Source organism: Hesperophylax consimilis, chromosome 7, assembly GCF_061612785.1.
Source record: "Hesperophylax consimilis isolate HC1 chromosome 7, BYU_Hcon_1.0, whole genome shotgun sequence".
Classification (NCBI taxonomy): domain Eukaryota; kingdom Metazoa; phylum Arthropoda; class Insecta; order Trichoptera; family Limnephilidae; genus Hesperophylax; species Hesperophylax consimilis.
The window spans coordinates 19727239-19742593 of record NC_142842.1 but is presented as its reverse complement, the minus strand read 5'-3'; the positions used below and the strand labels follow the sequence as shown (position 1 = coordinate 19742593).

The following is a 15355-nucleotide window of genomic DNA, read 5'->3' as shown; positions in this document are numbered from 1 at the left end:
TTTCTTATCCATCTCACTCTAGCTGGCGGGACTCTCCTTTCTCAGTAAGTGAATTAAATCGAGTAATCAATTCCCTTCCAGACTCTTCTCCTGGCCCTGATGGAATCTTATATAGTTTCATTAAAGCATTCTCAGACATGTCGGTTGAATATTTTTTATCCCTAATTAATTACATGTTCGAAACAGGATTTATTCCGGAAGTCTGGAAAGTTCAAAAAATCCTTCCGATTTTAAAACCAGGCAAAAATCCATCTGAAATCTTATCCTATCGTCCTATTGCTCTTTCGTCATGTTTAATGAAAGTAGCAGAACACTTGATAAAGAACAGATTGGAATGGTTTGTTGAAAATCACAGAATTATCTCTCCTAATCAATATGGCTTCCGGAAAAAGAAATCAACCATAGATAATTTAAGTGTGTTAACAACAGACATCCGTATATCTCAGTCCCTTAATTCTTGCACTCTGGCCACATTTCTTGATCTTTCGTCAGCTTACGACGATGTATTAATTAACATTTTGAAAGAAAAATTAATTAAAATAAAAATTCCCTTAAAACTAGTTCAATTTATTATTAATTTACTAACAGACAGATCCATTATTATCCACTTTTCCTCAAAAACGATAAATCGCAAACTATGGAATGGGTTACCTCAGGGGTCCGTAATCAGTCCATTATTATTTTATATATATATATATAAGTGATTTAGACAGTGTATTTCCTTCATCTATCAAGCGACTTTATTTTGCTGATGATTTCCTTATATATTTATCACACAAAAATCTATCGCGCGCTGCGAAGGAATTGAATTCGGCTTTACATAATATTAAAGTTTGGTTGTTGACAAATGGGATGAATTTAGCTACGTCTAAAACCAAAGTAGTGGCTTTTGCGCGCAAAAGAAAAATACCCCCCTTTTCTGTCTGCTTTGATAATGTCCCTCTTCAAATCGTTAAGCAAATTAAATTTCTTGGACTACTTTTGGATCATAAACTTTCCTGGCTCCCGCATATTCAGAACATTTCGGCTAAGTGTGAAAAGGGGCTAAATATTATGCGAGCTGTTTCCAGAGTGTGGTGGGGATCTCATCCTACTACTCTTAAATTAATGTATGGTGCTCTAGTGCGAAGCCATTTGGATTATGGAACATTTCTTTTCGATCCTCTTCCTAAATATTTGGACAAAAAACTTGAAAGAATTCAGTCCAAAGCGCTCAGAATAATTATTGGAGCGATGAAATCTTCTCCAATTAATTCTCTCCAGGTAGAACGTGTTGATCCCCCCTTAATTTTAAGGAAACAATTCCTGGCTAGTAAATATATTTTTAAATCTTTTTCTATATCGCGTCACCCTTTAGAACAAAGCCTTGATTATTTGTTCAATAACTTAAATAATGAAAAAAGATCGACAGATAAAAATCGACTTCCTCTCCTTCTAAAAAGTTTTCTTTCATTCAAATCTCTGTCTTCTTCCCTCCAAAATCTACAAAAAGATCCTATCCTTCCTATTTTCACCATCCCATTTGATTCTATCAATTATATCCCCAACGTTATAACTACAGACTTCCGAACTGATATTTTAACCTCATCTAATCAAAATGTTGAGGAAAAATTTAAAAACATTACATCTTCTAAGTTTCCAGAATTTTCGCTCATTTACACAGATGGTTCTAAGTCTGATAACAAAGATTGTGGAGCTGCGGTACACATTCCCGAATTCGATTTAGATTTGTCTTATAAATTGCCTAAAGAAATTTCTATATTTACTGCAGAATGCTTCGCAATTGAACAAGCTTTGAGCCAAATCCAGCTTTTCAATATTCGACGAGCCTTACTGTGCACTGACTCACTAAGCGCAGTGTTGAAAATTTCCTCAAATATCCATAAACCAGAAGACTATATTATTTATAATATCAGAAACACCCTTAAATCTTTAAATGAATTAAATTTCGAGACAATATTGGTTTGGGTCCCTGGCCATTTAGGAATTGTGGGTAACGAGAAAGCCGATTCTCTAGCTAAACTTGGTACAATTTCTGGCTCTAATCCTTTAGATTTTAGAATTCCTATCTCTGACGTCAATTCTTAAATCCAACATGATTCGCTCCTGGGAAGAAAATTGGACTAATACAAAAACCCGAACTGGTGCTTTTATGCTGGAATACAAAATCATATTCCAAGTAAACCTTGGTTCCACGGCAAGAAAAAATCCAAAAGATTTATAATATCCTGTATCTCGAGAATGAGAATTGGTCATTGCTCCATTGCATCCCATTTGTTTAAAATCCGGGTCCTAGATAGTCCACTCTGCCAGTGCGGCATGGAAAATGAGACTCTTGATCATGTTTTCTTTAATTGTAAAAATCATTCATCTTTCAAAGGCATTTATCGTTTACTTATAAAAATCACCCACCAATCTCCCCTTAGTATTCCTTATTTACTTTCTCTCAACAATTCTCGCATTTTCTCAGTTCTATACAAGTTCATAGACTTGAATGACTTCAATATTTGAGATTTCCTATTCCCGTATAGATTTCCCATAAAATTATAACCATCTCCCTTAACTTTAACGGAACATAGCACTCTTTTTAGGGTGAATTGCCTAATACAAAAAAAAAAAATTATAATATGAAACATCTAAAGTATGGGAAGGAAGCAGGCCTGAAATTAAAAACATACTAATGGTGATTGGCAAAATTGACAAAAAATGTAAATAAACCTTTAACAAAAAATGCTCTCGCAGACTAAGAAACAAATCTATATGGGTACCTATTATATTTGCAGCATGTTCTAGAAATACCTTCAGAATCGCCCTGGGAAAGCAGTATTACGGATCGACACATTGCTTGAAATGGCTTTAGCCGTGTTTGGTGACCAAATCTGAATAGCCTGGAACATTCCAAACTTCCTCTACCTCTTCCTTCTTTTCTTCTTTATTCTCTTCCTTTCTTTTATCTTTCTTCCTCATTTCCTTTCCCTCCCCACTACCTTCGGCCTCGCAACATACCCCAATTGGGGATGTCGTAGTCCCACTGGCTCCAGATGCTTGGGACTCTTATGTGGTATTAACATAAAAATTACAATTAGTAAAAATAACAATAAATAAATTAAGTGGAAATAGAAAAAGATATGAAAATATGAACGTAGATGATGATCAATATCAAGTATAATATTTCAGTCCTGTGTAAACTTGGCTTTATTCATTTCAATTCTGTATGGTGGTCTTACAACAGGGCGACACTGAAAGTATCTTCCACTCTGGAACGGCCACAAATATATTATTACTTTTTTTATGAATAATTTGTGAAATAACACAAATTAATCAAATAAAGATTTCTTACAGATTGCTAGTCAAGAGTCCTCCCACCCCTCAACCACAGAGTCCATAGAGTAATACCTAAATGAAAACAGAAATCTGTTTTTGATATATATAATATTGACCCTGAATATTGAGGGGAAACATCTCACTCGAAAGATTTCTTATTAAAAATACTCACCAAATATTACGATAATAAAACATTATTTCTGCCAATTCTAATTCGCCACTAAACTAAAACCTTCAAATCCGCTTGTACTTGGAAAATGATTGTTTTCATAGAAGACATCTGAATAACAATGCCATATATTTTCCATTTAAGAAAAAGGATCGAAAATAATATTGTTTATAAGTTATACTTAGTATTAAGTAACATATGTATAACCGGTATATTGACCGGTCGGTGGCCGAGTTGACATCGCGCTTGGGTCTCACTCGGGCGTAGTGTGTTCAATTCCTCGGCTGGCTAAGTCCTCCATCACAACACAAGCAACATTTTCAGCTTACTGTGGTGGTAGTAGGAGATTTTCAAATATTGTCAGGTTATTCGTAACCCGGGAACTTGTTTGTCTTTCTTTTAAAAATAAAATAAATAATGTTGTTATCCGTCGCCATGATTCTCCCACTAGTCGGATAAAACATTAATCACCCTTCACTTCCATTCACATTCTATTATATGACTACATCACATAAAAAACCAAACATATTGCTTCCTAGAGTGTGTCGTTACAGCCGGAATGAATCCAATGGCTATTCACTCATTCCAAACTGTAGGTGGATCTGAGACGCCGGAACCAAACATACTGGTTGACGAAAACATTTTCAAAAAGAAAGTGTTTTATCTCGTAGTCAAAAGATAGCTAGAAGCATTGCTTTTTACCTTTTGTTGTTGGTCTGCGTGGAGCAAATTTGTCTTCCAGCAAGTTCGCACCAACGGTTCCATGATAACTCTTCAAAATGACAATTCAACACACCTTTGAAATGTGATATAAAGTCATTAAAAGTGAGGAAAAAAACTAGGTTAAATAGTTACAGACATATGTAACCTATTTAACCTAGTTTTTTTTGCGTACACATTGCGTTTTATTTCATTGGATTCAATGAAAGGAATCGAAGGAACGAGTCGAATGAATGGAGTCCATTCGGCTGAGCCTGGATTCAGATTTGAGTCCGTAAAATGAATGGAACGACCCACTTCTATTGCTTCCGGAAATAAACATGGGTTGGATTTTCCACGAAAACTTACACTTAGGACGGGTTGTTTCGGAGAATTTGAACTCTTCATCAAATTTCAACGTTCATTTTCAAGTTCTGCAAAAGATTTTTTCAAGTTCTGTTTTTATTTCAGTTTTGTCAAGCAACTAGCCTATATTACGAAACGGAAAATGAACGTTGAAATTTGATGAATTGTTCAAATTCTCCGAAACAACCCGTCCTTAGAATTATGTAGGATTTGAAAGAGAGATTTGCTTTGAAAATCTCACCAAGTTCTTGAATTTTATTTTTGTGTGTTATTATGTTTCATTATTTATTTTTCTTCAGAGTACGGCACTGGTGTTGTCACAGCGTTTCCGTGTTCTAATTATTATGTATGTAGTGATAGAGGAAAACTCACGGAGTAACATTTGATAATAATTTCTTATTATTATTAGCAATAGAGATATTTGTTTTGATTTCTTTTACATTTAGTAAATTTGAAAAATACTTCAGGGAGATTTATCATGTTGAAATTTCACAAAAACTCCATAATCTGAAAATGCCATGTTTTGTCTCAACAATATACATAATATTATGAGGAAACCAGGTAATGAAATAATTAAAACATGGTATTTTAGTTCATTCAGTTAATATTATATTTCTACTTGGGTACTTAATGAAATTTGTAGCTTCAGTATACATTTTTTGTAATTATTACAAATTTTATTTCATAAACATGATCACATTAATTTAAAGTCAAAACATGATAAAAACATACTTGGAATTTTATAATTTGTCAAAGGGAAACGGAATGCGACAATTTTTATTAAATCACAACTTTTACAATTAATTTAGATTGTAAAAAACTGACAACAAATACAATAAAACATTAAATAAAGAAAAAATCTGGCAGGTACAAAGGATAAAAATGAATATTTTTAAATGTCATTAAGAATCTATCATTTATTGCGTTTTATCACCATAATTGGCAGTATGCAAACTTACAAACATGGCTTACTAAATGTGTTTTAAATTTTACACAACTGATAAACAATGCAGGGCAAATGGTTGTTTATAAGTTATGTAAAATTTAAAACACATTTATTAGTAAGAGGGTTAAAATATTTAAAAATAACCCATTCATAATTTAGCTACTTTCGGCTAATCTAAGCTTGTGGTAATTTTTGCTAAAGCTTAACAACGCTAAAGCTATTATTTGTAATACTTGAATAGTTTACAACAACATATTAATAATTAATTACATGTCTTTTTTAAACTTTTTACTTTATTAAATTTATTGTCAAGATGCAAAATGAATGCAATTGTTAAATTTTCTAACTTTTTATTTACAAATTTGTAAAAACACCAAAAACAATAAAAAATACATACAATATTATGTAAAACATATTATGTGGTTCTTAACCACTTTCAGAAGGTCAATATAAATTGAATAACAAATATTTTTACAGGGTCCCATGGACATTTATTAAAGCGACTACAAAATAAATGGAATGGTGAGAGGTAAATATATAAATAATATTTATCACAAGGAGGCGCTAATTAGCAAAAAACAAAAAATTATAATACAAAACATAAAATCAACAATCCCTATAAACATTATGGGGATATGTAATAATTTAGTTTAAATTTTTCAAACTTGCTGAGGACATAATACAATATATAATTTAACATAATAAGCGGGATTAGGATAACCTAATACATAATCCTATAGTGTATCTAAAATACAAAAGCAGTACAGATTATGTATTAGCTTAAACATGCAAAAGCAAGAAAACCTTTTTCTCCAGTGTACATTTTTAAACTGGCTAAAACCATTTTTGTGATAATAATAAAATCAACTGGTATTGCAAATATTTGTGCACATAGTATGGCAAGTAAGGTTTTTTACATAATAAGGATTAGGGATGACATACCAATTGCATTTTGATATAGCAGCATTATCTCGACTTGAGCGTAAACAGATTAAAAGAACATGATTAAACTATTTTATAACCTTAAAATTAAAATCTCAATTAATTACAAGTTCCTACATATTTTTCATAAAGTGCAGTTTCGTAATTATGAAAATGTACGGTTAGGATTTACTTGTACTGCTGAACAAACTCCTGGTGGAATTTTGAGAACTTCTCCAACATTTCCTTGAGCTTATCGGTTTGCGGGAGGATGGTGGTGCGGAAGTGGTAGGTTCCTGGTTTTTGGCCAAATCCACTGCCGGGCACAATGCAGATTCCTTGAAAATAAACAAATTATCATATTACGTTAATGTCAACAATAATTATGCCAATATACATATTTCGAAAACCTTACTCACATAATTCAATATACAAGGAGATTTATGGTATTGACCATATAATTACTGTGGATGGGGATGGTGATACTGTACGGTGCCACATGCTCATTAGACTGTCCTCCATCTGGTGTGTGACTCTGAGACGTTCGCAAAGCTCATTCCATCTCATATGAGTTCGTCCAAGAGACATCTTACCAACCAGAAAATACCTGAACCTTTACACGCCTTCAAACCAGTGACCAGTGGCGAAGCTATAGATTTCACATGGGGGGTGTTCCACTCAGTAGAGACCTCTACTTACTATTTACATCACATTGTTAAAAGAGATGGTGCACTGCCGTGAACCCCCTAAACACCCCCTTTCATATAGGCCCTTGATTCATACACATAAAATATATATTTGTACTAACCAGACTTTTCCAGCAACTCAAAAGCATAGAATGTGTCAGCCGGCATTCCCTTCTTTTTGGCAGCTTCGATGGCCTTGGGGGGCAACTTGATTTGGGGGAAGGCGTACATAGCACCCTGGAAGAGAACATCAAGCATACATTATACAAGTGCTCTCAACTCAACATAATATCATTACATCAGTCATGTGTCCATTAGGTACCTGGACAGGGTTACAGCTGAAACCCTCGAAGGAGTTGAAGGTATCGGCAATCAGCTTTGCTCTCACCCTCAGGGAGCCAAGAACCTCCGCCTTTTCCTTGGCGAACTGGGGATAAGATGGCTCTCCCTTCTTCGGAGTGTCAGCCTGAAATATTAAAACAATTAATCAAAAACACTCATTTTGTTTGTCCATGCGTTATTCCTCAATTTAAGTTACATTTAAAAGAATTTAAACTGACTGAAGAATTCACACAAAAGATACCTACCAAAAGTATAATTTTTTAATAGAAAATAATTTTCAAAATGAAGCAATGTATATATCTATTTTACGTTTCAATTAGTAAGGTTTTCACACAGTAGTTTATAATTTGAATAAAATTTTCACCACGTTTTTTAGTAAATGTGTTGCAGTGTTTAGTTTTTAATATTCTAGTATTTATATATATATTTTTTTAATTTTTTTTTTAATTTTATTTTTTTTTTTTTATTTAAAAATATATTTCTTTTATACAAAAACATAAATATGTTAAATTACAACAAAAAACTAATTACAATAAAAATGTTTTCTTTTTAACGTAACTACCCAATTCAAGAGAGAAAAACGTTTCTCGTGTTTGATATAAGTAAAAAAATAAAATGTTACCAGAATATGTGTAAATATGTGTATATGTTATAAAGTGTTGCTATTAACAGCGCAGTCCATGGCTATCCTACGAGAAACTGCAACGATTTTAGGCTTCCCAAGAAAAATTTATCAGCATCACAAAACAATATTTTTTCTTCTTCTAACACAGCAAACTTATTTTGTGGCACCATTTTAATTGAAATTAATAAAATACTTCGTTTTTACCACTTTTGAGCGTTGAAGTGAGCGTTGCTCATGAAACATGTTGGTAATAAACAATAAAAGTGGTAAAAACAAAGTATTTTATTAATTTCAACAATATTTTTTACTAAGGTTTTAAAATGCTCAATGAACTCCCTAAACGTTAAGTAAGCTAAAAGTCTTGCAGTTTTTCGTGTGTTTTGTCTCAATGTTGTGAAGTCCAAATATTAGTACAAAGGTAATAGTATATTATTATAGTAGTTTTAGAATAGATATCAAACAGTAAAAATGCAGGAACGAAACTTTAAACAGCCAACACAGGCTTCTGATTGTTACCTGTTGCTCGCCATACAATACCATACAGTCCTGTCACACCTAAAAAGATGATGTGTTATAAGTGTTTGCGTTGCAATGATATGCACTGTGATCTGCTAGCCAGGCGATATTCGAAAATTATGCGACTCCCTCTACTAAGAGGGGAGGTCGAGGGGGTAGGGAGAATAAATATATATACTTACATGTAGGACAAAAATGGTTACAAGTAGGTGCAAATAGAAAGGTTAAATAATACTTTGTGCTTAACTCTTTGCACGCGGCCGTATCAACTGTTGTTACGGCAAAAAGTCTATACTCACACGCGGCTGTATCAACAGTTGATACGGCAACTTTGACGGCCGATATTCCCGCTCTCTTTCGTCATAAATGTATTTCTTGCTCATTTGGACATTTGTTGAACTATCACGATGCTGACATCTACAAGAATTTCTCAAAAATAAAATTGTATTTCATAAAAAAAGATCGATAACCAAGTGCACCTCTTCGCGCCTTTTAGTCCTTTAGTTTACATTTTTGTCAACGGATGGCGTTAGTACTAGTTTGTCATTCACAACTTTTCATAACTAAGAATGATAAGTGATCATGGTGTCCCACTTATGTGTATAAACACAGTGGCCTAAGTACACACACACCGAGAGTGGTTTATTTATGACGCCGAGTGAATGGCGGGACCACATTCAAAAGATACGGTACATCTTTGTATGAAATTTTATGTTTTTGTTTTTATAAACATCTAAGAGTGTTGACACACGAGGATTTGTTTTCATATTGTGGAGAATAATCTGTTCTGTCTATATAGTCCAATAAATCATGCCAGAATGCTATAATTTGACATTTAATTGCATGCATAGGTATTTGAAAATATGTACCGCGTACGGGTATAAAACGGAGCAAATTAACGCGTTCAAAAGGTTAAAGCCTTAGACACGTATGCCCGCATAATTTGGGCATGGTATATACGTATTATATGTTGGGGTATCACACTACCCTATAATCTTCCTCAGAGGAGAGGGCCAGATCAATTGGAGAACTGTCATGGAATATCATTTCTTTGAATGGAATCTATCATCTTGACAGATGACAGTCGCATAATCACAGCGTATCATCGTCGCCACGCCCACACTTATAACACTTCATCTGTCAGGTGTGACAGGTATATGGGGATAGTATGGCGAGGTAATATGGTGTTATATAAAACGCTCCGATGCGTATAGCATTACTCCATGTGTCTACCACCCTTAGTTCTTATAATGTTTTTGCAAAATAAATAATAAATATAAATATTCAAAAGATAGCTGAGGAAGCCCGTGGGAAATAATTCACCAAATAATACTGCAGTATATGTAGATAGCCACGTTGAAAAAGTTAAATAAAAACCTTACCACACAGTCCATGACGGTCTGCCCCAGCACGGTGGGGCACAGCATAGCGGAGATGGCCTTGTGCAGGACGGCGCGGACCTCGGGGCACACGTTGATGAGCTCCACATAGCCCCCGCGGAGCCCGCACTCTCCCATGTAGCCCTTGGAGCAGGACATGAAGCTGGCCAACTCCAGCGAGTTGTAGGGAGCACCCAGTTCCATCATTACCTGGGCACATCATGAATGTTAGTCCAAACCGACTGGTGCCAGTGGGACTATGGCATCCTCAATTGGGGTATGTTATGTTGAAAGAGGTTAACTTTTATATCCCTAACAATTATACTCGAGGGAGATCCCATGCACTCTTATATGCTCCGAAAGCGAGGACTTCTGCCTATCAGAATGCGCCAATAAACAGAGCGACTCAACTGCTTAACGATTCTGCATTAGCCATCGACATTTTCAATGTCACCTACAGACAATTCAGTAACTATCTTATAACGCATGTGAAAAAATAGTAAAACTGCCTGTGTAAACCTTTTAATTTGTAATCTTCTCTATGATATATTGGTGTATAACCGTTTCATGGAGAACATGAAAAAATAAATAAATAAATGTTTTGAAGCTGAAGGTAGTGGGGAAGGGAAGGACATGGAGAAGAGGTAGGACGGAAAGTACCTGTCTTTTTAAAGATCTATTCAACAAACACAGGCAATTTTAACCATTTTAAATAAAACCAACGATTCAATTCTGAATTATGGTTATCAGTATTTAGTATCTACCACTCTGAAAAGTCACTATTAATATGGGACGAGTGGAATATATTATGGTAGATTTGGTGACTATTGATTTCTTTCTAAATCACATCCATTGTAGAAGATACTCTCAGTTTCGCCCTGGTGAGAAACTGCCATGCAGAATTGACACTAATCTCGAATCTGAAATCAGCTGCCAGGACTGCCTGATGTTAGGTCAATTCTCTCTTACTTTGGGTGAAATAGATCAACCCTTTATAATGCAAACATCAAACTTCTTTCTCAAAAAACCTTATTGGCCTGTCGGGGCCAAGTAGTCGAAAGGTATTATATAATTTTCTGTCAAATTGGTATATATCACACCTTAAGTGATTAATGTCTCCGCGAGTACGGACGAAACGGTTCATCCAAAAGAAAAAAGTCCTAAAAAAAAATAGTGTGAAAGCACTGGGGCGTCAACAGCTAAAATTCATACAAAATACCAATATGTGTTGCAAAACCGATGGTTGACGATTACTAAAACCCACTTCAGTTTTTTTAATTACATTCACACGGGGTGATGTATATCACATCTTCGTTCACAATATACGATTTTTATTATTTAATCTGTGTCATATTTAAAAAAAAAATTTAAAAAATTTAAAAAAACAAAAAAACTCACTCAAGTACAGTAAATTTTGCTAAATTCACTAGGTTGGTGTATTACCTTTTTGAAGGAGTGAAATTGTGAACCCTCAGCGTAAACATTATCTTGGTAGACCTCATCAGCCAACAAGAACAGTTTCTCCTTGTGAGCAAACTTGATAACATCTTCAATGTTTTGCTTTGATAGCACCTAGAAAACAAACAAAAAACACCAAAATTAAAACTGGTTAAAATGGATCACATAGAAAAGAAAAAAATGTTTATTACCAAATAGCAATGTCGCCAATATCTGAAGGTCACATTTTTTAAATAAATTAAAAACAATAGATAATAATCTAGCCGTCCATACATAAAATAATATTAATTTATTTTTAGTATGAATATTATTTTTTTATTGATTTTGGGAAAATCGACAGTTTACATTTATTTCGTTTGTACATAAGTATTATATATCCAAAATAAAACCAATTATGGATTTCCTCCCTGTGACTTTACCTCTACTGAGACAGCATAATAAGGAATAAGTCAATTAAATTTGTAATAAAGGAATATGAATTCAAAAATTTATACAAAACAAATGATTACTTATATAAAACGAAAAATTACAAATTTAAATTATTTATTTTAGTTATCATGTTTAATTTGTAGAACTCCATTTTAATTTTAATTTTTTATATATTCAATAATATTATTAGTTTAATTTGTAGAACTCCATTTTAATTTTAATTTATTATATTTTCAATAATATTATTATTAGATTTATAAAAACAGTTTATTTTTAAGCAAGTTCTGCTGTGTAATTATTATTACGCGTGACAGCTGTTTCGGCCTCTGAAGACATTATCAAACTGTCAGTTTGTCAGTTTGCTAATGCCTTCAGAGGGCAAAACAGCTGTCACGCGTATTAATAATTACACAGCAGAACTTGTTTAAAAATAAACTGTTTTTATAAATCTAATATGATTATATATTATTGAATATATAAAACATAAAAATCAAAACATTTATCAAGACATTTGGAGAGAGGTTGTAGATATAAATCAAATCATAATAGAAATATAAACAATAGAGACATAACATTATTCACAAACCATCAGAGAAATATTCTTTTATGGATCTCTTGTATTTGGTAAGTTCACAATTGAAAATATCCACCTTGGATAATACGCTGTTGTAATAATTGCATAGTCTGTTCAGGCAAGAATTCTGCTTAGAGTTCGTTTTGCATTGATCCACCCTGAACATGACAGAAGAGCGTGTTGAATGCGCAGGTACATTGAATTGAATCTTATTTAGCAACTCTTGGCATTGAATATTATTGTTAACTACTTTATACAGGAATAATGCATCCTTATGATACCTCCGTACACTTAGTGAATCAATTTTAAAGTATGAAGCTGCCTTTGCATAATTATTAAATCTTAGAAATGATCATGTATGATTTATTTCATGTATGAAAAGTGTTATTGTGATTTATTTTTGGGGTATTATGCCATGTTGCGCCTCCTCCTTCTTAAGCCAATGTTTCGGACTGCGTTGCAGTGCTCATCATGATCTGATCATGTCCATCAACTTCTGCCCTGATGGTGGACACTGAAACGCTGTCTGAAACGTTGACTAAAGAATTAGGAAGCCCAACAAGGCATTGTACCCCAAAAATAAATCACGATAATCATAAATCAGTAAAAAAAAAATGGAAAATGCTTTGTTATTATTTAACCTCCGTGTCGCACATTACGGTTTCCAGAAACTTAAAATTCAAAAACTCGAAACTCGAAAAAAAAATTATACTGAAAAATCAACTCTAAATGTGATAGTTTCCGCATATACTGCATGTTTCCGGACACCGTGTATATGCATTTATTTTCATAGAAAATATATGTCACAAAACTGTTAAACGACCGGAACGCGGTGAAAATATTTTTCGTAAAATGGATGAAAAAATATTGCAAATATGTGCGAAGCTGAGAATGAAAGATATTTAAATGAATGGGAAAAATGTTTTGAGTAAAAACAGTTCATAATAATTTGTAAACTGGGATGTTTGGTGATGACAGGTCAAAACTGTTAACTAAACTAAATCTGAAATATTTTACAACATGTACATATACAAAATACCATTCCACTGTTGGTTTTAATAATACACAGTACATATTTATTCTGGAAGAAAAAAATTTACCATAGGCAAATAAGATTAGAACTAAACAAATCTACATTTAAAATTAATACCGTATCTACCAAAGTTTATGTTACGAGACACATTTGCAAGCTAGGTAAAATACAATGTTTACTAAATCCTACTGCCAGAAGCCAGAAGCCAGGAGAGAGGAGTGAGAAAGCGCAAGTTAAGAATTATTTATGAAGGGTTGTTTCACTAAATTTGAACAACTCATTGAATTCAACGTTAATATTCAAATTCTGTAAAAGTACTACTCAAGTTCTGTTACTATCCAAGTACTGTGAAACAGCCCATGATGAAATAATAACAGAACTTGAACTTGGTGCATATTATGCATACACTTTTTTGCTCCACACTCGAGGCCCCGAGGAAAAAATTTGTTCAGGGCTTGTGTCATCTTTGGGGGTGCTGTGTGGAGGGTCTTTTAGGGAGAGGAAGTTCTGGGAAGGGTAAAGGAATAAGGGGTGAGCAAGAATCTGGGGGTCAATGTGTACAGGAATGACGGACGTATGGATGGCGATGGGTCGAGAGAGTCTGGATGGAGAAGTCAAAAGGTCCCTCAACCAGTCTCTGCAAATCTGGCCCGCCACGCAGTATGTAAGTTTTGTACGTTTTGAAGTGAAGTCTGGAAGTGATGGTATAGCCAAAGAGTATTTTGTCACCTACACATGTTCTACTTATTAGAGTAAAAATGAATTAACTTTTTCTCATTTTACTGGATTTTAATTTCTTGAGACAAATAACAAGTTTTTAACATGCAGGATGCAAGTTAATCCATCTATGTAATTGCTCTGGTTGCGATATCTATAAAAAATAATGAATGATCATTACCTGTCCAGTAGGGTTGCCGGGGTTAATAATGACCAGGGCCCTGGGGTTGCAGGTCTTTCTGGCCTCTGTGAGGGCTCGGTCCAACTCGGGGATGTCGAGGCCCCAGTTGGTCTCCTCGTTAAGGTAGTACCCCACCTGGTTGATGTCAAACTCGGCCAGGGACGCCGAGTAAAGGGGGTATTGGGGGATCGGAATCATAACGGCTGAAATTATTATAAGAAACATGTTAAATACTTCATTGTTCACAATGACATTACCGTGGATATCAAAAGGACTCATAACAAGTTTCAGTAAAAGAGACAAACTCCACAAACAATGCAAATCTAACCCATATGACATCTATCTCATAAATTTCTATAAACGATATCGAAACTTATGCACACGACTTGCACGTATATCGAAAGAAATATATTATAAAAATAAATTAGATAAATGCAACAAGGACCCCAAAAAATTTTGGCAAATCCTAAAAGAAATATCCCACACATCTTCAAAGAAAAGTGATTCCATAACCGAGATTAAAATAGATAACGAGATTATTAAGACATCAGAACAACCACTAAAAGTATGTAATTTTGTGAATAACTATTTCGCTAACGTCGGCAAGGTATTAGCAAACAGAATCACTACAAATGACGATATCCCAGAATTCTCAAACCACTATACACACACTAATGTTTCTTCCTTTAAAATTCCATACATTACCCAAATACAAACACTAAAACTTATAAACGAACTAAAAAACACAAACTCTCAGGGTAGCGACAAAATATCACCGATGACACTAAAAATAATAAAGTCAGCACTTCTTATCCCACTTACTATACTTATAAATCGGTCCATTAAAGAAAGAGTGTTCCCAACTATTTTGAAAACGGGCAAAGTAATTCCAATCCACAAAAAAGGAAACAAGGAAGAAATTAATAATTACAGACCAATTACAATTCTAAACACGCTCTCAAAAATTCTCGAGAAACATATCAAAAACCA

The 15355-nt window shown here is 33.9% G+C and overlaps 2 protein-coding genes across 2 annotated transcripts in view; one reads left to right on the top strand and one right to left on the bottom strand.

The window, feature by feature from the left end:
- LOC149422436 (thioredoxin, mitochondrial-like) overlaps positions 1-15355 on the top strand; it is a 289804-nt gene that overhangs the window by 81451 nt on the left and 192998 nt on the right. The gene's annotated exons all lie outside the window — the stretch shown is intronic.
- LOC149422448 (alanine aminotransferase 1) overlaps positions 5182-15355 on the bottom strand; it is a 37121-nt gene continuing 26947 nt past the window's right edge. The window contains exons 6-11 of the mRNA XM_089633810.1: positions 14366-14568; positions 11417-11545; positions 9977-10183; positions 7434-7577; positions 7234-7348; positions 5182-6763 (exon numbers count right to left, since the gene is read on the bottom strand). Of these exons, the coding sequence (XP_089489936.1) occupies positions 6615-6763; positions 7234-7348; positions 7434-7577; positions 9977-10183; positions 11417-11545; positions 14366-14568 (947 nt within the window). The 3' untranslated portion in view covers positions 5182-6614. The remainder of the gene's footprint in view (positions 6764-7233; positions 7349-7433; positions 7578-9976; positions 10184-11416; positions 11546-14365; positions 14569-15355) is intronic.